This window comes from Harpia harpyja, chromosome 13, assembly GCF_026419915.1.
Source record: "Harpia harpyja isolate bHarHar1 chromosome 13, bHarHar1 primary haplotype, whole genome shotgun sequence".
NCBI lineage: Eukaryota > Metazoa > Chordata > Aves > Accipitriformes > Accipitridae > Harpia > Harpia harpyja.
In genome coordinates, this window is record NC_068952.1 from 25800731 (window position 1) to 25828477 (window position 27747).

The 27747-nt window shown below is 37.3% G+C and overlaps 1 protein-coding gene across 1 annotated transcript in view; it reads right to left on the reverse strand.

The window, feature by feature from the left end:
• Nucleotides 1-27747, reverse strand: part of TTC27 (tetratricopeptide repeat domain 27) — a 150206-nt gene that overhangs the window by 103458 nt on the left and 19001 nt on the right. Inside the window, exons 5-8 of the mRNA XM_052805978.1 lie at nt 25787-25889; nt 19916-20080; nt 15808-15944; nt 10700-10812 (exon numbers count right to left, since the gene is read on the reverse strand). Of these exons, the coding sequence (XP_052661938.1) occupies nt 10700-10812; nt 15808-15944; nt 19916-20080; nt 25787-25889 (518 nt within the window). The remainder of the gene's footprint in view (nt 1-10699; nt 10813-15807; nt 15945-19915; nt 20081-25786; nt 25890-27747) is intronic.

The following is a 27747-nucleotide window of genomic DNA, read 5'->3' on the forward strand; positions in this document are numbered from 1 at the left end:
ACTAAACATTTCTGTTTCAAGAACTGATTTTAAAAGTTGACAAATGTTAAAGAACATTATTAAAAGCTAAGTGTTCTTCAAATAGCTGAAGTTGTATTAAAACATAGAATACAAAAAGGATAAAAAACTCTGGAATATTAAATAATAATAATGAAATTTCTCTAAAAATATAATTAAGAAGTAAAAAAAACCAAACCAAAACAAAAAATGTTTAAGGAGCAACTAACCAAAAGAGTCAAAGCCAGTACTAAACCCTTCTTCCAATACAGCAGGAACAAAAAATTGTGAGAGTCCACAGGATCAAATGACAGTCCTGCTATAAAAGCCATTGCAGAGAAGCTATATGAATTCATTGCATTAGCATTTATTGTAGAAGAACACAATAAAATTCCCACAAGAGAGCCTTTTTGGGTAAGGGAGAGAATTACAGGAGAGAAGAATCTTTCTGAAATTAAAAAGCTGCACAAGGAGGTTACGTGCTAAGATGTTGGATGCTAAGAAGTTAACAGGACCGAACAGTATTCAGAAAAAAAAGTTTAAAGTGAGTTTTGGGATGAAATAGCTGAGACGCTAAAAGCAGTGTATAAGTCCTCATTTAAAACTTCCTCAGTGCCTGAAGACAAGAGAGCAGCAAAAACAATGCCAGCCTTTAGAACTGGTGTCAGGGGATCAGTGTAACTACTGGCTTGTAAGCATATTATCTCTTGCAGGTAAGGAGAGACTATATAATGAACAGAAAGACTAAAGATACTTGGACAAATACAATGTGTATGGGGAGAGTCAGCCAGGCTACCAGAAAAAAAAATTCCTGCATTACAAACCTGTTGGGGGCTTTTGGAAATTTTAACCAGTGTGAGGATATACATAAGCCAGTTGATGAAATCAACTTGGATCTCTGTAAGGTATTTTGAAGTCCCTCAACAAGAAGAACTTTCAAAGAAACTGAGCATTCATGAGGTAAGAGGGAATGTCTTGGCAAAGGTCAACGACTGATTAAAAGATAGGAAATGGTATGAGACAAACCATCAGCCATCCCAATGGAGAAGGTCACCATAGTAATCCTGCATAGGTTTTGTGCTGTGATCCGTGTGCTGTAATATTAATAAACAAACTGAACAGGAGAATGCACAGTAAGGTGAGAAAACTTGCAAATGATATGACATTCTTTGAAGTAAGGACGTGAATAGACAATAAGGAGCTACAGAAAGACCTTATAGAAAGGATAGAGCAAAAGGGTAATAAAATAAAAATGCCAAGCAATGCACAATAGGAAACACAGTCCTAGCTTCACAAAAAATGACAGGCTCCCATCTGATCATTTCTATTCAAGAGCAACTCTTTAGCACTGCAGGTACATGAAAACATTAGCCTAGTACTAGGCAGCTGTTAAAAGGCAAATCAAACTGTAATTAATTAGGAAAGTAATAGAGAATAACATACTAGGGCATACTACATAAAGCATACAAATCAATAACATAAAGCCTACATAAAATATGACATAAAGCCTTTGTTTGCCCACCCATGAATAGTATGTTCTGTTCTGGATGTTTCCTTTTAAAAGCAGTAATTCAATATTGGAAAAATTTCAGAAACAGACAGCTAGAACAATCGTTGTTTTATGATGATGAATAATGATGTTTTATGCTTTATAAACATGTAACAATTTCTGTGAAAAGGAATGTCTGATTAGGCTAGGACTAACCAAAGCAGGACATTGCAGAGGTTTTCAAAATGGTTAGCAAATAAGAGAGTTAAATCACTAAATGAAGCTACTGGCAACCAAAAGTACATGGAGGAGGTTTTTTTGAACAGCAGACACAAAATATGTAGACAGACACCTTTGCCAAAGGATGCTACCATAGCAAGAAATTTATACGGGCTCAATGGAAGACGACAAATATTTGAGAGATTCATTGAGGGCTGCCATGCAAACAAGCCAGATTAGGCTCAGGAAATCACGGTTTAGAGGCTAGGAAAGTATTAGGGAGAAGGTATTAGGGGGAAAGGGAGCAACAACATGCTTGCCCTGTTATTCACCTTTACGTATCTTCTCACAGCCACTCTTGAAGACAGAGTATAAAGTTAGATGGATAAAGACAACTACTGAGTTTTTGTTTGCTTATGTTTCCTGGCACATTACCTCTCTGCAAGTGCAGACAATGCAAATTCAAGTTTCTCAGGTAACTACTTAAACTACAGTTAACTAGCATGAGATAAATGATGAAGAATAGATAGGTCAGACTTAACACATATGCATTTTTATGAGTATTTGCTGTATTTCTATGCGGTTTTACCAGCTGTGTTAATTCTGTGAATGAAAAAGAGCCGAACCCAACAAACTGATCATTTTACAAGCGTTTTCAAGATTTCACAAAGGTATTTCAAGTGACTAATGTTTATATGAGCATTCTGAATAGCAAGACAGGAAGTTCATTTCCCCAGATGGAATCTCTTCACACAACTATATGTAGTGGTGCACAGCAATATATTTTGTAGCAGTGATTTTAAAGAGCCATAAGCTGACCATGGTGAGATCGCTACACTGCCTGGCACCGGTAATTGGTTTGTTTAAAAAAACCAAAACCCCAAAAACACTTATATGGCATGTTTATAGAGATGGGGCAGAGTCCCAAAAAGTATTTAACAGAAAAACCTTCATCACCTTTAATACTGTCCAAGATTTTATTTCGTAGCTTTTACTTTCATAGGACAACATGTGTAAACTCTGGCCTTCCATAGTCAATTTAACATAACCTTTTCCATCTCAGTGGCTCAAAAGAGAGAATGTTCTCTCTTATAATAGCAGATGAAAACAGCTGTTTACCTGCCATTGCCTTGTACTTCTGATACAAGCTATACAGCATGACCTTGCTATAAAGCACAAAGGCGGCTGCAATCATATATATATATATGTATAAAAAAATATATATAAATATATATATATAAAAAATCTTAATAAGCACATGATCCATCTTATGTAACTTTAACCATGTAAAATTTAGGCCTTTAATCTAGCTAACTGTGTATGCTTCCTTCAGAGTCAATGCAAAAATACAGATAAATGTAGGGAGTGATTCAATCCATTGTAAAGTAAGTGTCTGAAGTGAAATTTATCACACTCTGTAGGTGCTGATTTCTCCATTGACCAAAGAATGGACAGCCAGCTAATAAGAGATTCTCAAATTTCAGGTAGCTAAGTGTTTTCCTTTCTCACCTACCCAAGTTTCCCATGATGTTTCCATTGCCAGCATGTATATTGGGATTTTTTTTCTAATTACGCACTTGATTCAAAAGCTCATATTTGGTAATTCTGTTAAAAATCCTTTAGTCCTAATGCTATTTAGTGCTTATGCAGCTGTTTCAAGTACACTTCTACAGCTCACTGCGTAAACTGTATAATACATTATTATCCAATTTATTACTGTATAATAAAAGCTAGGCTTCCTGATGGTTTCCTTACCAGCTGAAGACTGGTGCACAGTCTTTGGCTGAGCTGAGGTAACTCCGTATAACACATTATTTTGACCTGATTTGACCCTTGAGAGACAGCAAAAGATTAAGAAATAACCAGCCATTGGATATTTCTCTTTGCTTTCTTAGAAATTTCTATAGCTGTATCAAATTTCTAAAAGCTTTCCCTGTTAAAAAACGGTGAATCAAGTGATGAGAAGGGATTTTCTTCCCAAGCTGCTGACACACAGCTGCTATTGTCTATTGTAACAGCTATCTAATTTGGGCTATTTCCAAGCGACAAGGGAAACATACTCCCCTCTCAGTTTCCCAGCATTTTAGCATTTACACTGTATTATTTAAATCGTACATTGGCCCATTCTTGGGTTTTTTTAATATTTTTATTTTATTTTTAAATTGGAACATTAATATCATTTTCTATCAGCCTCTGAAAGTTTGGTTCGAGGCTCTACACCAAATTTTGGCCACAGTCTTAAGGCCTGACTATAAAACAAATTTTATACCATCATGACTAGTTACTTTGATACAAAATATCAAAAAAGCCCTAGCCAAGTGATGCTTCTGCACTCCTAGGAGTTTCTTTTAATGTTTCCTTCACGTTGCATTACTCCTGCAGTGAGATGATCTGAAGACACCTCTAGACACTTTCTTCTTATACAGATACTACAGAATCTGGATATGATAGAATAGGAAACCTTTGTGTAAGCGAGGCAGACTGGGGTGGGTTTTCCTCCCCCTCTACACTTTGTTTTAGCTACAGTTTCATTATCATAAGAGGCAAATGCTTCCTGTTAGATTTAGTTCTGCAGACTGTTCAGTATTTGGAAGAAAAGGAATTTGCAGAGAAGAAACAGAATAGCCAAACACTTTAAAGGAAACTGCCTCAAATTACAGATGCCACAGAGAAATGGCTGGGTACACTTTACATTGCTACTTTTTTATACAAATGGATTACTGATAAATAAGCTGTTCTTTCCTTAAATCAGTGTAACAGAGAGAGGTTTAAAAAAAATAATCTAATTGATTCAGGCTCATGCATGTTATTTACAAGCTGGATTAAGTATACTGCACAAGATGTTTCTTGGATTTTTGTAAAAAGACAGCTGGTATGAGATACTTCAACGCTTCAAAAAATATTTTATATCCTATTAAAATGTTATTGGGGAGGAAGAGATGAAAACGTTTGTACTGATACTCTAACAATATTTTTAGCCATTTGATCATTGTAACCTACTTGAAATGAAACTTACTTCACAGCAGGAAACATTATCTGTATTCAGGTAATGCCACAGGATCCTATGTAATTGTAATTAAGTGTTTTCTGAAAGTTGTAGCAATTTTCAGTTTGTTCTACTATCCACAAACATTTCTGCATGCTGCTGATTTCAAGTTAACATTATTTAACTACAAAAATCTCCATTGAATTACGGTGAATTTCTCTCACATTTGCTGTAAAACAAATACTAGCAAGCACAGTGAAATGTATAGCAAAAAGTTTGCTCAATTTACAACTTTTCCTTTACCTGCAGGCTGCCTTTCTTCAACATACCAGGTCAGTGTCTGAAAGTTTATCTGCATTAGAAAAAACATCCACTGCTGACAATGGCAGTCAAAAACTGATACCATTAAGGTGACACTAGACCTAAACCAAAGTCTAGTTATAACCATTTTTGAAACTTAAAGGAATTCTAAAGCCAACTTATTGGTTATGAAATGAGGTATTTACAGAACTGAAGTCCTCAAGCATGAACGAAAAGCAAGAAATCTCCTACACCTAAGGTTTGAGAAGTATGTTTTGCTTAAAAGCCAGTGCTAAATGCTTTAACATGCATATGCTTCCTTGCAAATTGATATGCCAATAGCTGGTATAGACACCAAGGTTACGGCCAGCAATCCAAGCCTAAACTCCACTCAGTCACAAGGGTTGTATCGTAAATCCCCTCAGAAAAACAGTTCTCAAAGCTGGCATTCTACTAACAGTTCTGCAACATGGCTAGATATCAAATCTTGTCTCCATCTATGACTGAAACAGTTTCAGTTGCTTAACATTATCCCACCCGCTGCATGGCATTTACCATTCCTATGGGGAAGCAACACCGTAATTTTTTTTTTTGGTGGTTGTTTTTAGTTTCTTAAATGAGCTTCTTGCCTTGAGTCCTGCCAAACTCACATACCACTTGGATTATAATGCGCATACAGATGGCAGTCAAGATGGTTTCCAGCCGCTATTCAGAGCACAACAGTAGCGGTTTCAAAGTGACATACTGTGGTCAAGAAACCTACTGTGCAGCCAGCCAATGTAAAATTCAAATTCTACCCTGTCATTAAGAAAGAGAGGAAAGAGAAAGACCAACAGGCAAATCAAAATTTCCCTCAGAAGGGTGGAAGCAGGAGGGATGATACAATCTGAGTAATGTGCACGCTCAAACACAAAAAAGAAACCTGTAGAGGGTGGAAGCAAGGACAGGTAGCCTGGGAAGAATACAGAGAAATTATCCAAGCAGTCACGGATCAGGTTCAGAAAGCTAAAGCCCTGATAGAATTAAATCTGGCCAGGGACATCAAGGGCAACAAGAAAAGCTTCTATAGTGTCGTGGTTTAACCCCAGCCAGCAACTAAGCACCACGCAGCCGCTCGCTCACTTCCCCCCCAACCAGTGGGATGGGGGAGAAAATGGGGAAAAGAAGCAAAACTCGTGGGTTGAGATAAGAATGGTTTAATAGAACAGAAAAGAAGAAACTAATAATGATAATGATAACACTAATAAAATGACAGCAGTAATAATGAAAGAATTGGAATATACAAATTATTCACAGTGCAATTGCTCACCACCTGCCAATCGATGCCCAGTTAATCCCCGACCGGTGATCCCCCCCGCCCCCCACACTCCCCAGTTTATATACTAGATGTGACGTCACATGGTATGGAATACCCCATTGGCCAGTTTGGGTCAGCTGCCCTGGCTGTGTCCCCTCCTAACTTCTTGTGCCCCTCCAGCTTTCTCGCTGGCTGGGCATGAGAAGCTGAAAAATCCTTGACTTTAGACTAAACATTACTTAGCAACAACTGAAAACATCAGTGTTATCAACATTCTTTGCATACCTAACTCAAAACATAGCACTGTACCAGCTACTAGGAAGTCAATTAACTCTATCCCAGCTGAAACCAGGACATATAGATACATCAATGATAAAAGGAAGACTAGGGAAAATGAGGGCCCTTCTCCCGAAGGAAATGGGAGACCTAGTTACCTGGAACATGGAGAAGGCTGAGGTACTCAATGACTTTTTTGCCTCCGTCTTCACCAGCAAGTGCTCCAGCCGCACTGCCCTAGTCGCAGAAGGCAAAGGCAGGGACTGGGAGAATGAGTAACCGCCCACTGTAGCAGGAGATCAGGTTTGAGACCATCTAAGGAACCTGAACGTCCACAAGTCCATGGGACCTGACAAGTTGCATCTGCAGGTCCTGAAGGAACTGGCAGATGGAAGTGGCTAAGCCACTATCCATCATATTTGAGAAGTCATGGCAGTCTGGGGAAGTTCCCACTGACTGGAAAAGGGGAAACATAACCCCCATTTTTAAAAACAGAAATAAGGAAGACCTGGGGAACTACAGGCCAGTCAGTCTCACCTCTGTGCCCAGCAAGTTCATGGAGCAGATCCTCCTGGAAACTATGCTAGGGCACATGGAAAATAAGGAGGTGATTGGTGACAGCCACCATGGTTTCACTAATGGCAAATCATGCCTGACAGATCTGGTCACGGCAACCCCAAGCACAAATACAGGCTGGGCAGAGAATGGACTGAGAGCAGTCCTACAGAGAAGGACTTGGGGCTGTTGGTTGATGAGAAGCTCAACATGACCTGGTGATGTGTGCACTTGCAGCCCAGAAAGCCAGCCATATTCTGGGCTGCATCAAAAGAAGAATGACCAGCAGGTTAAGGGAGGTGATTCTGCCTCTCTACTCTGCTCTTGTGAGACCCCATGTGGAGTACTGCAGCTCTGGGGCCCCCAACATCAGAAGGACATGGACCTGTTGGAGTGAGTCCAGAGGCAGGCCACGAGATTGTCAGAGGGCTGGAACACCTCTCCTGTGAGAGAGCGGAGAGATTTGGGGTTATTCAGCCTGGAGAAGAAAAGGATCTGGGGACACCTTACGGCAGCCTTACAGTATTTAAAGGGGGCCTACAAGAAAGATGGGGAGGGACTTTTTATCAGGGAGTGTAGTGATAGCACAAGGGGTAATGGCTTTAAACAGAAAGAGGGTGGATTCAGATTAGATATTAGGAAGAGATTCTTTACTGTGAGGGTGGTGAAGACACTGGAACAGGTTACCCAGAGAAGTTGTGGATGCCTCATCCCTGGCAGTGTTCAAGGCCAGGCTGGATGGGGCTTTGAGCAACCTGGTCTAGTGGAAGGTGTCCCTGCCCATGGCAGGGGGGTTGGAACTAGGCAATCTTTAAGGTCCATTCCAACCCAAACCATTCTATGATTCTATGAATATAAGACAATACTGTGTTAAAAAACGAAGTGAGCATGAAAATGCTTCTCAGGAAGGGGAAGGCTTTGCCTTGACTTGAGTCAGTGTGAAAGACTGAAAGTGACTGGGCCAAGAACATATGTCAACCCACTGTTCACTCCACTTCTTTGTCCTCAAACTGGATCTAGATGTGGCCTTGAATAGAAAACAAGTTTAAGACTTGGGGAATAAAGAAAATACAAAGCCACAGTACGTATTCCACTCATGAATTTCTGATTACAGTGGATGGGCTGAATAGTTAAAGGCCATAGCTGAAACCACAGACATGCAACTTCACATTTGACTTCAACTATATAGCCAAGCAAGTGTCTGGCCCTTCAAAAAGCTGCAGTCTGAGAAACGGGCATATGAAAGGAAACAATCTTCTCTCCACTAATGATTTCCACTGCACTTTATGGGACAAGAAGGGGAAAAATAACTGAATATTTTGGCAAGTGGGGAAAGAGGGGAGAGAAATATAATGTGTGCTACAAAACAAGCAAAAAGCCCCCCACCACAAAGAAACTACTTCCAAATGCTGGGTTGTTAGCTTATGCCATTGAATCATCTCACTAGCCTTTTGCTGGCCTACTATTGCTGTCTCTCTATCACAAAGATAGATCTTGTAACATCCATGTGCCCCTACAGAGGAAACACTGGTCTGAAACTTGGGAACTAGGATTCATTTATTGTTCAGCTGCTGCCCTTCTTCTGGCTTGGGCAAGATATTTCAGCAGTACTGCAGATTCCACCATTTTGCAGCTCAGACCAGAAAAGGGCTTTGAGAGGTATGAATGATGAATACTTGTATTGGGTTTGCATGGCAAGGTTGGGGGAGGGAGGAAGCTACAGGGGTGGCTTCTGTGAGAAGCTGCTAGAAGCTTCCCCTATGTCCGACAGAGCCAATGCCAGCCGGCTCCAAGAGGGACCCGCCGTTGGCAAAGGCCAAGCCAATAAGTGACAGTGGTAGCGCCTCTGGGATGACATATTTAAGAAGGGAAAAAAAGTTGCTGCAACACAGAAACTGCAGCCAGAGAGAGAAGTGAGAACACGTGAGAGAAACAACCCTGCAGACCTCCAGGTCAGTGAAGAAGGAGGGGGAGGAGGTGCTCCAGGCGCCGGAGCAGAGATTCCCCTGCAGCCCGTGGGGAAGACCATGGTGAGGCAGGCTGTCCCCCTGCAGCCCATGGAGGTCCACGGTGGAGCAGATATCCACCTGCAGCCCGTGGAGGACCCCACGCCAGAGCAGGTGGATGCCCAGAGGAGTCTGTGACCCCATGGGAAGCCTGTGCTGGAGCAGGCTCCTGGCAGGACCTGCGGACCCGTGGAGAGAGCAGCCTATGCTGGAGCAGGTTTTCTGGCAGGACTTGTGACCCCACGGGGGACCCACGCTGAAGCAGCCTGTGCCTGAAGGACTGCACCCTGTGGAAGGGACCCACGTTGGAGCAGTTTGTGAAGAACTGTAGCCCGTGGGAAGGACTCACGTTGGAGAAGTTCGTGGAGGACTGCCTCCCGTGGGAGGGACCCCATGCTGGAGCAGGGGAAGAGTGTGAGGAGTCCTGCCTCTGAGGAGGAAGGAGCAGCAGAGACAATGTGTGATGAACTGACCACAACCCCCATTCCCCGTCCCCCTGCGCTGCTGGCGGGGGATTAGGTAGAGAATCCGGGAGTGAAGCTGTTCCCGGGAAGAAGAGAGGGGTGGGGGTAAGGTGTTTTAAGATTTGGTTTTATTTCTCATTACCCTACTCCGATTGGATTGGTAATAAATTAAATTAATTTTCCCCAAGTCGAGTCTGTTTTGTCCGTGATGGTAATTGGTGAGTGATCTCTCCCTGCCCTTATCTCGACCCATGAGCCTTTCATTATATTTTCTCTCCCCTGTGTAGCTGAGGGGGGGCAGTGACAGAGCAGCTTTGGTGGGCACCTGGTGTCCAGCCAGGGTCAACCCACCACAATACGGCATCAACATCACCGTTTTTACTTTGACATACTAATACTTCTGAAACAAATGACACACAAAAAATTGTGTGATAACTATCATTGGCTAAACGACACTACGTCACAGAAAAAGTATTTCTTTATTAGAAAATGAGGCTATTCATTAGCAGCCAGCTTATGATCCTCAAATCTCAAGGTGCTTTTTGCTCTTCTGTGCCATTTCCAAAACCCATGTAGCACATAATTTCTGAAAGCCAGGAAAAGAAAAAAAAAAAACTTAGGTGCAAAACCACAAAGACTTTTTACTATAGCTTATAACTAGCAATGGACACTCTGAATTTATACAAGTATTCCCATTGCACTGAACAGCAGGACAGCTTTTTGCTTGAAAGACATGGTTGATCCGCATAGGAAGCTGACCATTGCAGACTCTGAAATATGTTTTCAAAATTTACCAGTGTCATCACTGTATGGTAGCTAATGCCACCTGACATTTGAAACATGATTAATCTGAGACACAAAGAACAAGAATATCTTCCAGGATAAAAGAACAATATAGCAATTAATGAAACATTGCTGAAATTCTGAACTGGACACTAATGTTCACTCTGAGGTAACTGAAAATGCTATCCACATATAATGCAAATCTTTTAGCATTTTAGCCAGGCTATATAAGGAAGGAAAAGAAGTCCCATCAACTCACCACTTCATTATTTCATTATCACAATGATTCATGCAGTATTATTTTTAAGTAACTACGAACTAACTTACCATATTCCAAGGATTACAGCAAGCTCTTCTGCACACAAATCAGGTACCTGGTACTGATCAGCGTCTGCTAATTTCATCTCATTAAGCAGTGTATCATCATTTAAATCATAATTCTGTTGGAGGAGAAAAAAAATATTTTAAAATAGATAGAAACAGTTGCAGAGAAATTTATGCCTTCAAAGTATGAAAAGATAAAGACTTGCTTGAAAAAGGATAATACAAACGTCAGAAAACGACACAATGGAAAGTAATTTACCATGATTATGATAGAATAAATGACTAAGCCAGCAGAAGGAATCATCATCCAAACTACTTTTGCTACAAGTATACTGGTTGTCATGCAGGAGGAAGAGCATTCAGAGCAACTTTAATGTTACCTGAATATTGATTTTCTACTTAAATAAGGGCTGAAAGGGATTTTCCTTTTAAAATTGTTGCTCATAGTATTATCAAAAATTTCCTCCTCTATTTCATATATATATACAGACAAGCTAAAACAGATTAGTTTTAAATGCCTTCCTAACACGCAGGTTTTCAGGCTAGTGACCATGGACCTCTAGGAATGTATGGATTTCTTTTTAAGTATCAGCAAAGTGCAACTAAGGAAAGACGCCTTCTGCCAGTACAGTTAAATTCCTTACACAGGGAACTGGTCCTCGTCTTTTTTCTTGGTTTTTTTTTTTCTTTTCTTTTTTTTTTTTTTTTTTTAAAGGAGTTGTACAAATTAATGAAACACAGATTGAAAAAAACCCACTGCTGCAGCACCTCCAGGTACTTTGTCCTGGTATTGTGGTTTAACCCCAGCCAGCAACTAAGCACCATGCAGCCACTTGCTCACTTCCCCCCTACCCAGTGGGATGAGGGAAGAGAATCAGGGAAAAAAAAAGTAAAACCCATGGGTTGAGATAAGAACAGTTTAGTAGAACAGAAAGGAAGAAACTAAAAATGATAAGAATAACAATAATAAAATGACAATAATAATAATAAAAGCAGTAGAATATACAATACAAGTGATTCCCAATGCAATTGCTCACCACCCGCTGACTGATGCCCAGTTAGCTCCCGAGCAGCGATCCACCTCCCCAGGCCAACTCCCCCCAGTTTATATACTAGACATGACGTCAACATGGTATGGACTATATCCCTTTGGCCAGTTTGGGTTAGCTATCCTGGCCTTGTACCCTCCCAAATTCTTGTGCCCCTCCAGCCTACTTGCTGGCTGGGCATAAGAAGCTGAAAAATCCTTGACTTAGTATAAACATTACTTGGCAACAACTGAAAACATCAGCATGTTACCAACATTATTCTCATACTAAATCCAAGATATAACACTATACCAGCTACTAGAAAGAAAATTAACTCTATCCCAGCCAAAATGAGGACACCTGGTAAAGGCAAGAAGGGGTATTCTGAAAGGTTTGCTCCTGGAGAAGTACTTGTGACTTTCCATCAAATTTCCTCTGGAACAAATTGTTTAAGAAGTATTCAGTTTAACTTTTACAAACAAGCATGCTACCTGAAGTTCATTGTCTGTCATTTAACTTAAAGAATAAAGTAATATAATCTGTGGCTGAAAAGTATAAATTACTATGTTTATAGAATTTGTGTTTGTTTGCAAACAACAAGAGATTCCTTTGGCTGCAAGCAAGGAGGAGGTAGCTGTAATACTATTTCTCTTTCCCTTGAAAAAACCCCGAAACCAACAAAAAAACCAGTCCTTAAAACTAATTCTTGTACTACTGGGTTTTAGGCACCAGTAGTCTTTTTTATAATCTATTAAAAACAGAAAATGGATTTATATTAACAGTTTTTGAACTTCCTATTTGTTTCCCTTCTATGTCCTAGTAATAGCTGTTTCCAATTAATATCTTCCATTGGCAAGGTCAAAATGAGGGTCCACAGAAGAACAAAAAGTGAACAGGAATGCTTCGAAGTGGGTTATCTTCATTAATCAACAGTATTTTATCACTATATAAATGAAACTAAACTGTGATTTGACAGCGTATGTGAAGAAAATAAGTTTATTTTATTTAAGGGGATAATGAAGATATTCCCACTCTTGAAGGCATATTTAATACCATCATTTTCTTCTCTTACTACATTAGCATATATAAGGATTATCTACCACTTTCAGATGAAAATGATTTTAGAACACAGCACTATGCTAGTATAATGATACCACTTCATTAGATATAAATTAAATTGTAATTTATGTTACAAGGCAATTAGTTAAAAATTTCCAGCTTCTGGTCTACATAATCTTTAAAATCTAGTCTGTATAAACAGTACTGATTGCTTTAACTTCACTGTGAATATTGATCAACTGAACTGCACTGCAAGTGTACGCTAGAGTTTTAAAAGAAATTCCTCATTCCCTCAAAACAAAAACAGCTCTGAATTTTTTAAAACTAATCAAACTATTTTAATGTACTACTTCATATCAAGAGTCCTTATGCATCACCTCAAGCCTGAGATGACGGGTCACAGAAACTGACCTGTGAGCAAAGCTTTGAATTTATAATCTCAAATATTTATTTTGAAATGCAAATAGTTTTCCTTCTAGTGCCATTTGAGATAACAGATAACATAATTGCTCAGCACCACAGGGAAGCAGGAAGTGCTTGACAAGAAATCAGCCCAGGTACCAGTCCAACAATTGGTCACATTGCTATATTGGTTGTATTTTTAATGGAATTAAATTACTGACTGCTTAATTGCAAAATAACTTGTTCAGTCTTCTTACTGAACAATAATAGGGGGAAAACTTTAAGACCATACAAATAAGCACTCCAAAAAAGGAGAGGAAAATTAGGTGTGACCAGTCTCAACTTGGCCTTTATGCATACTGGCAGAGTATAGTTCTCTTAAGAAATTTTCCACTCATCCAGGACAATTCCTATCTTTAGACAAATAGAGTATTTTCCTTCATCTGTGAATGGCAGATGTAAAATCAGAACACTTGAGAGGTGGGATCACAGCATGATCACAGGCCTTTTAGCTTTCTATACGCATACATTAATTCTGTGGAGATTCTCAGCACCTCTCAAGACTTAGCTTCTATGCATTTGCAATGAATAGTCTTTTAAAAGTATACAAGATACACCAAGCATCTGTCCTAAACTTAGACAGAGATGCAATGATGTTGTTGGTAGTTTTTGGCAGATGAAGAATAGCATTAATTCCAATTCTAGCTAAAAGAACTTCAAAATACACTCAAGTCTGCCAAATTTGAGACCAGACCTGGCAAAAGAAACACTAGGACTCAATATTAAGTTAAGACTGACAAATTACATGAATAAGTTGTATTTTGATACTACATTATCAATAAAGTCATGCTAGAAAAAGGGGAAAAACCCCAAACCTTTAACTGGTAATTCAATGCAAACATGAACTGGAGAGTCTACTTAGTCAAGCCTGGTCTAATATCCGTGACAGAACGCTCACACATGATGTTAATAAAATATCTGAACTTCAAATACCCCAGGTTTTCCTCAAAGTAGCACATGGTTCTATTAATACTATTTTCTAGAATTTCTGACACACACAAAATGCAGAAATAAAAGGTTCTGATTTTTTAATTTTTTTTTTCCCCAGAAGTGGACTGTTGGAACAGAATGGCTAACTTTCCTTAATAGGCAGCCCGAGTAACGTATGACAGATTTATACGACACAGTTGCTCAGACTTGCACAAAGTTCAACACCCTCCCTGTAGCCAAAACCTCTCAACCTCCTTTCTAGCATCACATTTTTACTTTTCAGAAAGAGTAGACCTGCTTACTTTCTCTGGCATTATTTTCAAGATACATTCAGTAAAATTTTAGTAGGAAAGTGTGGCTAACATAAGCATGACTAATTTTTAAAAGGTTCCAAACACACCAATTTTCTTTCTCAAACTCTCTGCTAAACTTACTTCAGTATCTTTGGGTCTGTTCACTAGAAGGGCATATGCATACAGTATTTTATTGGCAAGGATAACATATCTCATTCCAGGTTACACCTAGAGCCTAAAACAGTGTTCCCTTTTTTACTGAAATGATGTCATTATTTTATTCCAAACCAAAGTACTTATCAGATATAGACTACAAAGGCAAATTTTTCAGAAAGTTGTGAATAACTGGAAAAAATAGTCAAACAATATCCCAGTTATGGACTCTCTGAGAACAATGCATCCTATAATTTAGTTCTAGGTAAGTTGTACTTGAAGTCTACAACTAAGCCTGACGCTCACCAAGTGGCCTCCGCTGAGCTCTCACTATCCTTGAATGGGTTGCTATACATCGTTCTATCATAAGTTGTGACATGTATGCAGTCAATCTCTTTTCATCAAACCAAATACAACACTAATGACATAGTAATGGACAAACAAAAAAAGCTAGGATAGTCTCCTAAGATATTTGTGCGTTCAATTTAGAAATAGAGAAGTATTGTCAAATTCTTTTGCTTAAGATCCCTGCTTCACCTGGAAGTCTATCAAGGCATAATCTTTTTTGATAAAGGCTCTCCAACTTGAAGGATAAATCTTGGACCATAATGCCTCAATTTATCTCTGGCTTCTTTAGGAAGTTCAAATAACTTTAAATCCCAACCAGAACTTCTCCTCATGAAGGCAAAATGCCATCCTGAAACAATTCAGTGGTTGTTGAACAATTTATAATTGAATTCATCATGCACACCGTCAGGACCAGTAGGGCCAAGTCACATAATTCATGTCAGTAGGAATACCTAGACCAATTTCCTATCTTCACACTGTTACTAAACATGTCTGTGCATTTCTGTGATGCCTTGCAGAATATTTTGAAAATCTGTCTCACCTGTTCTCCTAACTTCATCATTCTTAGGCACTAGAAATTAATACATAAACTGTAGATCACATTTGCAAACAGCTTTTAGTTGAGTAGCCACATCTGTCTTGCAGACAGTCATATGTTGTTTTACCCCATGTCCTTTAATATTACGCAAACAACTACCCCACATCTTTTCCAAAAACTTTCAGAAATCATAAGTAAGTTTCTCCTAGGCACCACATGCTTTTCCCTTGCAGACACCCAAGAAAAGGTTCAGAACATTTTCATTTCAAGAAATTAAACCAGTTTTTCTCAAATACATACCATTGTTAAGTTTTCTAGAGGTGTTGGAGCTGGACTTAGTTCATTGTGAGGAAGGAGGAATTCATCTGTTCTTTGGACATCCAAAATAAGCTGTGCAACATATTTTTCCTGAAATAGTGTTCTCTTCCCCAAAGCACCTATAGAAAATTAATATAAGTTTATATTAATGAACACTAAAAACCAGTAATTCCATCATATACTAGAAAGTTACTCACAAAAAAGCAAAATAGAAAGAGAAACACATTGAGAATTAACCTATGAAATTTAACAGTCGTTTTACTCTGCTCAATCTGTTTACAGCAAACTATATGCATTCTTACTGCTAGCTATGACATACAAAAGAAATATATATTACAAACATACAAACGCAGCCAGATAGGTCTTGCAAAGCCACTTTTCAGTAAATTCCCCATAACCCACCATATCGTCTCTTGAAAACTCATAGTCATCAAGTTTCATCAGTTCCCTACTTATTCCCTAGCAATAAACCACAAACAACTGTTCGATTTGCCTGCTAAAAGTTAATGACAACATGGAGACATTTAGGCAAATGAAAAACCCGTAATATCTTACAGGCCATCATTTTAAATATTTCAGATCTTCATTTGAAGACTTAGGTCTATGAAGAGGGATCACAGACATGACGTTACCATAATACAACACATAAGATACTGTAAAAGTAACATGGGAGAGTGTGAAACAGCAAACCAATAAAGGCTGACCACTGAATTAATCAATATTCAGAATACACAATGTGAAATTCCTGTGTTGTTTCTTCAGTTCTTTATTTGACCCTCAGACAACTTTTACTAGTTTTCAGTGTGGCAATTGACATTTATACCAAATTGAAAAGAAACACATGCCTGTTCTTCCTCTGTTAGCAACCTGTTTGCAAGCTGCAATCAGAAATCATAGAACAATTTCAGGACAGTAACTTCAAATAACACAATCCTAACCAGAGTCAAAATGGAGCTAAAAATTACTCTATAAAATTTGGAGGTTTGCTTACTTATTATTAGTATGATACAATGCTCAGATAATGTGAAATGTGAAAGTCAAATAACAGAAACAGAGGACTGAATGCTGATCCACTGCTGCTTTTGCAGAACCAGTTAAGATCAAGTGTTAATTTCATTATCATTTTGAACATTTTGCAGGACATAAAAATCTTTGAGGTAAAGATGACTGACTGCTCATGTGACAAAGGCGTGAGGATGAGGCCACTGTCAGTAATAATCACCTGGCACAGGCACTGAAACAGCACTCACCCCCTTTTCTTCCTGGAGGTGGAAAAAGAGCAGTAGGGAAACCAGAATTAAACTGATTTCTCCTTTTCTGCCAATCATCCCTTTTAATGGGAAAGGCCTGTGTTAAGAGTTTATGAAGAAATGAAAAAGGTTCTAAAAATACCACCTTAAAATCGCAAGGCACACTGCAAAGGAGACATGCAGAGAAAAATAGTGGATAATGATTCATACTAATTTTACACAGTAGCACTCAATTCTCAATTTTAATAATGCTTGAAAACCATTATGCTGTAATTCACTTCCTATTATGCCTTACTGCTTAAACAGCTGAATAAAACATTTGCAAAGCTATGCTGGTTACCGATAAATTTACTTGCTACCACCCAGAAACTGTGATTTTTTTTATGCTCTGAGATGCACACACCCCCTACCCCATTTTTTAACGCAAAGAACTCCTTGCTATTACAGGGACAAAACATAATCATTTTTATTTGAAAAGATATATCATATGTGTTTAAGCTGGGGGAAAAGTTTGCTTGCTTTATACCACCATAAATCCTCACAAAAAGAGATGGAATCTACACAGAGACTTTACTTTCTGTTCCAATTAGAAGTTCCCAGGGATGCATTATTGGGCATGAAAACAATAAGCAGACAATATGCAGATCTCAGAGTTCAGCATTATTAATCTTCTAAGTTTATTTTGGATTACTAACCTTCATTTTAGTAAATTTATATGTAAGAAGGACCACAGCCTTCTCTTTTACTGGAAATTATTTTGTGGAGTTATTGATGGTTGTGACTCATTGTGAGGGATATAAGGATGCTTTTTAATAAATTATGAATACAGCACAGACCTGGATTAATGGGACTTAAAAAAGGATACAACCCAAAACAAGTATGATTTATTCACACATTTCTAAAATAAGTTTGGAAAATATTGGTCCTAAATTCTCTCTTTAAGAACAGCATAAGTTTCCATGCTATAATAAAATGTTCAACTAGTAAGGATTACAACCATTAAGGAATAAAAACCTATTAAAATCCCTTCCTAAAAAGGAAATTCCTTCCAAAAGCCTTAAAAATGTCTTTGCTAGAGGTTGAATTTTTACACTAAAGCAAAGTCTTTTTTGATGATGTAACATTCCTTCCATTTAGCCAAAACATGCATGTCAAATGAATTTGTCTAGAACGCCAATAATTCCCACATATTCAGTTTAGTTCATTTGCCTTCAGGCTAGACATCCTTCATAACTATTCTAATAGATTTATGGAGATAAACCACAGAACTTTTAGGAGTTTCACAACATTTATCCAAGAGACTATATCATCACAGTCTCCCTCTGGGACTAGCATAACCTCTTGGTAAAGAAATTAAAAAAAATATACATAATTCCACTGCATCCAAACTTTTTTTCCCCTCCAAACAGCAGGTTTTTTCCTACGTTAGATTTAAGGAAATTATTAATCCAAAATCTAAAGATCTCCTTTAAAGGGAAAAAACTCCCAATATATAGCTGTAAATTTAGTAATATCTGTGAGTAGCCACCTGCCACTTTGATTTTACTTGTTCTTAGTTAATTAAATTTTTATAGCTTGAGTATCATCACAGGCACTGATGCTTTTAATAAAAAACAAGAAAAATTTAGGTTAATTTTAAACAAAACCACCCTATAATATCAAGTTTGCAGTACATGCCACGCATGGAACTTGTCACACATACAGTATATGTTGTGCATTGGAAAAAAGGGTAGGATCAACTGAAACGCATGGCACTCTTTAAACAAATATATGGAAATTCCTCCTATGTTTTAAGCAGATACCACTGAATATGATCAATTCATAGTTGTGCAAAAACATTATGCCACAAGATTTTCATTACAGATTTTTCAAAGTAAACCTTTAACACCTTTGAAAAAGTGAGCATGGAGTTCCACAAAAGTTGTTTGTGGTTTGGTTTTTGTTTTTAAATATTAAACTGACTCAGGATATAAGCAGGGGTAGCTGCAGCTCCAATATAAATATAAAGGAACAGCTAGCCTTGGGACATACAGTGGTGTAATAGGTAAGGAGGCTGCAAGTTTCAGTTCCTTACTCCTTTCCACTAATAAGTCTATAGAAAACATCTATATAAAGGTTTTTGCATTTCTACTCAGGCACAACCGAAAGTTCTTACACAGAAGAAGTGTGCATTTTATATAATTTTGATTACCTAGCAGGACCAGCTAGACCAGTCCCGTATCTATACATGTAATTTTAAATGAAGTTACAAGCAGAACAGAAGCAGCAATCTGACCTGCCTGACTCCAAAGAATAGGTTCTGAAAGGATAATTATAAAGTCTCCATAGTGATTGAAGCTTTGATATTTCTGTTCATCAGAAATTTGACTTTTCTACTTATTTCCTATGATGATAACAGTCCTGGGAGTAACTTTTAAATGCTATTTACATGGAATAGATCTAGGCATAAAAGGTGAAAAACTGCATCAAATCATCATGCAGATTTCTTTATAAGTGTCTCCAAACAAACAAAAATATTCATCATGACACCAACTAGTTTTAGAAGTCCTGTAACACAGACAACTAGACCTAGAACTTTATATGAAACACGAGAAGGAAGGATCATAATACTACACCTGCGCAGACACGCGTATTAGGGATGATACTATAACCAGATGGTATATTTCTCTTCCCTTTTCTAAGCAATGCTAATTCTTAGAAGACAAGTGAGTCCTACCAGTTAAAAGTAAAGATCGTTCAAAATATAGTTCTTTTACTTCGGTATGTAAAAAACCCCCAACAAATCGTAGGTTAGCTTGGTCCAACCAACCATCCTCATAGACTGTACAAGGAAAACTTACCTGTCAGATTAATCTGCAGTTTTGTTATGTCTTTAGCTGCATTGAAACATTGTTTAGCTTTTTTATACTCATAGTAATACAAAAATGTATAGGCAGACTCAAGATGGAACTGAACTGCTAAGTGCCAGCTTTCACCACCTGTGAACAAAGTTTCTGCTTCTGTCACTGCAAATTAAGAAAAAGAAAAGCTATCAGGATGCAGTCCAGGAGAATGACATTTTTAAAATACATTTAAAACACCAGGAGAGAAAGTGTTATGCTTAAAGCAGACCTGTTGTTCTTCACATCTCCACACATATAAAATCCACAGTCAGTGTATAAAAGATATGCACTACTTAAAGTATTTTTCAAGTTTTGTATCAAAGGATTACTACTAGAACAAACAAAAGTTTAGTTTTTTCTTATATTTTACAGCAAAGCTGAATTGGGATATATTATTCTTGCAGGAAATAAACAACTATTAACTGTCTTGGACCTGCTAAAGAACATAGGAACTCAGAATACAGGATACTGAGGTAATATCCTCAAGTAGAAGGTTTCAAATGAGAAAAAGCTTCACCAGCAGACTGAGCACTGAATGGGAACTTAGGATTCTTTAGGGGTTTTTTTTTGTTTGTGTGTGGGTTTTTTCTTTTCTTTTTTTTTTTTTAATAATTACTGATTCGCTGAGTGATAATGATCATGCTCTTCATCTGAACAGGAGAAAATACCTTTGTAAATAAAACTGAAATCTTTAGGAAAGAAGACTTGATACTTTTTTCATCCAGCATAGAAGCATTTGTATTTCTTATATTTAAATTCTACCTATCAAAATACAGTAAACGACAAAAGAATATTCTTGCATAGTAAAATACAGACCATTAAGTTGAAATCAATTCCTGTGAATTATTCTTAGATGAAAACTTTTTTTGCTTTGGGCTTTATTTTACCAGAAGGTATTTACATAATAGAATTATTTCAAAACTCACAGCATCACAGTACCTAAAAAGACCGGTACCCAAGATTAACACAGATGCTATGTTACTTAATGGATGCTTAATTTTTCAAACACGCTTTATTAAGATCAGTAAAAAGTCTTACTATATGAAAAACTAGTATCATCAAGGATTTTTTAAACATTTTTCTATGACTTCTGAATTTAGACATTGGCAGTCAACTCTAGCCTGAACAGATTTATTGTTTACACCTCCTAGGCTTTTTTTTTTTTTAGTAGTTGTTAATCCTCAAAATCTTTCAATTAGTAGAGAGAGCTGCTAAGTCTGAACATATTTTTACACAGCTAGAAAAGAAGCAAGTATAACATTCTTTTTTAATTCAGAAAATAAGAATTTGCACGGTTAATGCCTGGTTAGTAACTTAACTTTTTTCAAAGTCTGAATTTAGATATTTTGTTTAATGAAAGCAAACTGGTAATTTAAAAATATTACTCCAATGGTTTTCAATTGAAGTAGGATAGAGAATGCAGCAGGTTACAACTTAATCCTTAAAAAAAAAAACCCTAAAGAGACTACCACTATTTAAAAACAAAGTCTGTGCAATTTAATCACTGCTTTTAACACAAAGCCAATTTCAAACATATCCCTTCAAAACTGAGAAAGTTAGCTGAATGTTAACCTCACGTTTAAGTAATGTCCACTCTTCATTAAGAAACGATCTGAGGTTTGAATGCTTTTGTCCGTATTTATCATTAAACACATTCTCTTTTAAAAAAAGAAAGAGAATAATGCCCACAGGATGATAAAAAATCTGTCTATCTAACAAAAGCTTTTTTTTTAAAAAAAAAAAACAACCCTCTTTTTACAAAAAACAATTTCAGTAAATGATTTGGGACATCTGCCATCTTTACCTGCTTTTCACACTCTATACATATACAGTGCCACTCTGATGGTTTCCCAAAGGACAAAAACAGTATTTACACAAGGAAAAAATAATTATTTTTTTCTATGAGGTATTATTAAAAGCACTCAAAAATTCACTAAGAGTTTTATACAAATGCAAACAGATTTGCATTGACTCTTTAGCATGGCTTGAGCCACTAAATCCTGAAAGGGCCATTGTCAGTGCAACAAAGCTTACGAGATACTGAATGTGCAGGTACACATGTAGAAACCACAAAACCCCAGTGTGCCCAGGTGGCCAAGAAAGCTAATCGCATCCTGGCCTGTATCAGGAACAGTGTGGCCAGCAGGAACAGGGAGGTGGTGGTTCCCCTGTACTCGGCACTGGTGAGGCCGCACCTTGAGTACTGTGTTCAGTTTTGGGCCCCTCACTACAGGAAAGACATTGAGCTGCTTGAGCGTGTCCAGAGAAGGGCAACAAAGTTGGTGAGGGGCCTTGAGCACAAGTCTTATGAGGAGCGGCTGAGGGATCTGGGGTTGTTCAGTCTAGAAAAGAGGAGGCTGAGGGGAGACCTTATCGCTCTCTACAACTACCTGAAAGGGGGTTGTAGTGAGGTGGGTGTTGGTCTCTTCTGTCAGGTGGCTGGAGATAGGACAAGAGGAAATGGCCTCAAGTTGAGGCAAGGGAGATTTAGGTTAGATATTAGGAAAAATTTTTTTACTGAGAGGGTTGTCAAACATTGGAATGGGCTGCCCAGGGAAGTGGTTGAGTCACCATCCCTGGAGGTATTCAAAAAGCGAGTGGATAGGGTACTCCAGGGCATGGTTTAGGGGGCATGGTTAATGGTTGGACTTGATGATCTTGAAGGTCTTTTCCAACCGAAATGATTCTATGATTCTATGATTCTATGAAAAAATGCAACTTTCCAACTGAATGATTCTGATTCAATTACAAAGAAAAATCCAAGTTATAGTCTATAATCATACATTACTTCTTGATTTTTCCATAGCTAACAAGTTTCAATGATCTGAATATAAAATTACTTGTGCTAGAACCCTATATATACTGCTATAATGAACTAAAGTGATACATCAAGAAATGATCTTACCACTCCCTATCTAAATATCATTTACTTACAGTGCTAATCACAAAACTTGGGAAGTTTAGGCATTTGAGACTTCAAGGACCTTTGTGGAAAGCTTCGCATCATTACTAGTATTGATTTAGCTGCACAGAAGCACCCAAGTCCCAAACTTAAGATGTCCTTCTGGCATCCCATACCATGTTTGGCACAGGACCAAATGGATGGGAAACGGCCCTGAGCCCTGTTGGTTTTGCACAACAGCTGCTTCAGAACAGCAGGAAATCACTGCAGCTGTCTTCTGTTCAGGTAATGATGTTGACCTTACACTTGAGAACAATGTATTTTAAATAGAAAAGATCATTTCTCTTGAATTTGAATATCTTTTTCTCTAGTAATTAAGACAAAGTTTTCTAGTCAAGATGATACAGAAAAAGCAAGTGGGTTTTTCAAGCCCTAATCAAAGACTATTTAAAAGGTTTATTAAGTATTTATTTTATGAAATATGAGGGTACTTGTTTGAAATACCAGATGGCTTTAATTAGAAAGTAAATAAACTGTTAGAGGCAGCAGGCAGCAAAACCTGCCTGGAAAAACTCACTACAGATTCAAGTGTACTTTACATCACCTTCTCTGAAAACCATATCCAGGAGTTTCAAAACAGGTCACTGAAAACAGACGTCTTAGTACTTATTTAGTATCTATGCATATGCAGCAGCATCCTCTACACAGATCAGGGCTGTACAAAATACTGTATGTCTACCCAGTATCATCTAGTAAATGAATTTTAATTAATTTTATGATTATGTCTCTTTCAGTTTTGTTCCAAGTTTTTAGGTATTTCCAAGAAGAAAAAGTAAGAGTCACATAAATGTGCTACAAATTTCTCTATTACAAATTTTACCTACTTAACAGAACCCAAAAGTGTTTTCATGTGCTCTGCATTCTCCAAAGTTAACATAATGAAACTATTCTGTCAAACAAGAATTGCAGTACTCAAATAGAACTGCAAAACCACTGGCATCTAAATATCTTTGGTGCTGGGCATCTACAGAACATATACTCAGAACAACAAAAAAATTACCTAGAAATGAGAAGATGACTATTTACAGTTTCTAAGCTTTTTTTAAAAAAATATTACAAACAATATCTCCTTAACCTTCCTTATCAGAATGGAATGCACTAGCACCACTTATTTCATAATACAAAATGTACAGATATTTTCAGGCAAATATTTAGAAAATATATAATCTAGAAGTACTGTACAACCTAACACAAATATTCAAAGCCTTACCACATTAAAACTAAGCAACAACAATTTTGTCTCAAAAAGCTTACCCCTAACCGTCAAACTAAGCAAAATACCCTCTCTGAAACAGTCAACCACCTCTCTGCAACTCTGTTTTTAAAGTGGCTAGAAGTAGGTGAGAGATCAGCTTTTACAACATATCCTGGAAATCACATTTTAAGGAATTTCTATTTTCAATACAAGCATTTAAAAAGGCTAAACTTTTAAAACTAAACCCACTACACTGACAACACCTATTTTTAAAGTAAAACTCAGTTTGCTATAATTTAATTTGGAAATTAAAAATGCAACTTAGATTTCATTTTTCACACCTGTTAAAGTCCAACCCCCATTCCCAGTCCTTAGCCTAGAAATTAACATGCCAACAAATTTATCATGATGTGCTTAAATTACACCTGTCAATTACTTTAACATGTGCATCAAATCAGCAACACTTCCAACTTTCCAAGAACTAGAAATTTTAAAGTTACAGACTAAAGAATAAGTAGAATTTAATCTTAAGATTCCCATACCTGTGCAAGATAACTCTGTAAGTTAGTTCAAAATTCTCTAATAAAGTATAAAAAACCCCCAAAATCTTAGTTTACATCAACTGCAACAAATCCCTTCCACTCCAGTCCTTTCAGCATCCAGTAAGAGCATTAAGTCAGTTGCTTCTTCACTGCAGAGGACCCAATAAAATTCTCTGCTCAGTTTTATTACTGTGCTAACATCTTTGTTACCTATTTGGAAGTTCTTCAAGGACCAAAACTCACTTCATATTTTACATATAATTTGCATGGCCTGAACCTACATATGGTTCAGATCAAAAAAGCTCCATTAAGGTGTGGTAGGAGAGGGAAGATGTGAAACTTTGGCATTTACAATTGCCGCCTTTGTCAAAACAAAACATACATGACAACTCATGTCTAAATGCAACAGAAAATTTCTTAAATGTAATTGGTTGGAAATTTCAGGTTTGTGAACTTAAATGAAGAATCTTTAGCTAACTAACTGGTGAGGGACAAATGTACATAAAAGCGTGCCTCCTTTTTCCAGCTTTATCAGTTGCTGTAGCAAATGATATTAACAGTTTATGTAAGAGTTTATTCCTCTTAGAAAAAAACCCAAGTGATATAATTACATTTGACATTTTAACTTTCTATGTTATGCTTTTGTAAACATCAATGTATATATTACATAATTCAGTTTTAATGTTGTCTATTTTCTCTACATATAATGCAGAGAGGTAACAAATTTCAAAACTTAGATGGGTATAGGGAAAACAGGAAAAAAAGGTTTATCTTCCCCATGAAGATACCGAAGAACAAGGACATTCCCTTTTCAAACCCAAATGAGCCCAGTTAAATAAGGAATGAAAACTGTACAGAATGGCTTCAAGTGAGCTTGTGATATGTTAACAGTGCTAAGCACAGGGGAAGAAAACCTTTGTCTACAATCACACATTCCCATTTTCATCTTAGAGGCCAGAAAATACTATGTGCCATATAAGTCCATGTCAATTTAAGTGAATTCTGTTGCCTCTCTACTCTCCATAGTTACATAAGCATCTGATAAGCATCATGTTGCAAGAGTTGTGCCTACAAATCTCCCTCCCCCATGATGTCTTACAACTGATGAAACCGAGTAATTAGAAACATACCTTGTTTTATGCAGGTCTGGGCAAGAGTAAATAGCTCAGGTGATCTCTCCTCTAACAACTGCTGGTGAATATTCACACATCTTAGAGTCCACCAAGACAAGGTCTGAAAGAAAATACAGATACTTCAAGTTAATAACAAGTACAGATCCTTTTTGAAAAAAAGGTAAGTGGCTTTAAAATACAGATTTTGTAATCTATTTGATTCTAATTTCTAAAAAAATATAAACCCATCCAAAATAGCTGTTTATATAAAAAGTGAGCAGTAACCTAGCATAGAGATGAACACATTCAAGCAGCTCTACAGTGCTCTAAGAGTTTGATGGGCTTTTCCTCTGTTAATTTCTCTGTTAATTTTTGAACCCTGCAAATCTTTAGGACCACAATCTGGCAAGAAACTCTGTGAAAAGAAGATAAAAGAAGTACTTCTGTGTGCTTATTCTGGAGTAGCCACTTGCTACTTTGATTTCACACCTCCTAGTTCTTGTAACAGAAAAAGAAAAAAAAACCCAGCTGTTTCCTACTTATCTTTTTGTGTCACATTCATGATTTTAATAGACAGCCATGATCTCACTCTTCAGTAATATTTCTAAGTCCGATCATCTGGTGTTGCCCTTCTATGCATTTTTCCCAGTTCTGTTTAACCTTTTTTTATTTCTTCAAGAGTGGGTAAAAAGGAGACAGAGAGGTGGAAGAGGGCCAGAACTACTCATGAGCACACCTTGCAATCACAACTGAAAGTATTAATGCTTGTACATGGAATTTCAGAAGGGCAAATACCTTACTGATCTAAGTAATCATTCTATAGCAGAGCTGAATCACAGTTGACATACCTGATTTTAGAAAGCTGGGTACACAAAAGTTCCCCAGCATATCTTATCCTTCTCTAGCTGCACCAGGTGGAAATGCATGGAAAAGCTAACCGATAATATAAAATTCTATTCTCAAAATTATACTTAAGATTATAATCTCTGAACATAGGGCATACCTCTACACAGGCTCTAATGATTACTAGTTATTCTGCTACTGTTAGCACGCCAATCATTTTCTATGAAATAGATGTTTGATTGCTTCTGAGAGGCACCTATCTTCTGAACTTTTTATACAGGTATGCTTACATCAGACTGACGTAAGGGCTGTACATTATTCAAGCATAAATATCTAAACCAATCACATGTAGTTAACTGTAATGTTCCTAGAAAGGAACTATCAAAAAGAATAATAGCATCTATTTCAAAAAGCAATGAAAGATGACTTTTGATATCAAGCTGAACAGAGTAAAAGCACACAAACGACAGACTTTGCGAAGAAGGTCAAATCCCAACATTTCACCACTCATTTAGAAATCTAAAGGCAATTCAAATAAGAGGTTTCAAATTACTTCAGTTTAGCTTTATATAATGAAGTATTCATTTTCCCACACAACGAAGTATCCAGCTTAATGATACAATTTCCTGAGGCCTGATGCTTGCCACTCAGAAATGTTAGAATCAGAGAGAACCTATTTATCAAGTTTCAGGTAATCTAGCTGAGCTCTGTGCAATATTCTATCAGCAACGTTAGTTTTTTGGGAGCCAAGTTAAGAATTTTTGGATGGTTTTTAAGCATTTAATCTTCCATGTACAATAGCATTTTTTAATAAAACAGGGCTTTATTAATGCTTTAGATAATATATTTTGGAGTATTTCACCCTGTTTTAAATTTATTTGCACTAATCTTAAACAAGCAAAAAATATTAAGAGACTTCCTTTGAATCAAGCTGAAACAAGAGAAAAAGAATGGCAAGCTTTAATTGCTACATTGACCTGTTGGTGAAAGTAGTTTTTACCAGTTATTGCTTTTGAACTACTATCCAAACTTGATGTAGCCACAAATAATTGAACCTCCACTGGGTAGAAGGCGGCCCCCCATTATGTCAGTCTGAGGGGAGGCAGCAAGGGAACTCTCTATACCATGTACATTTA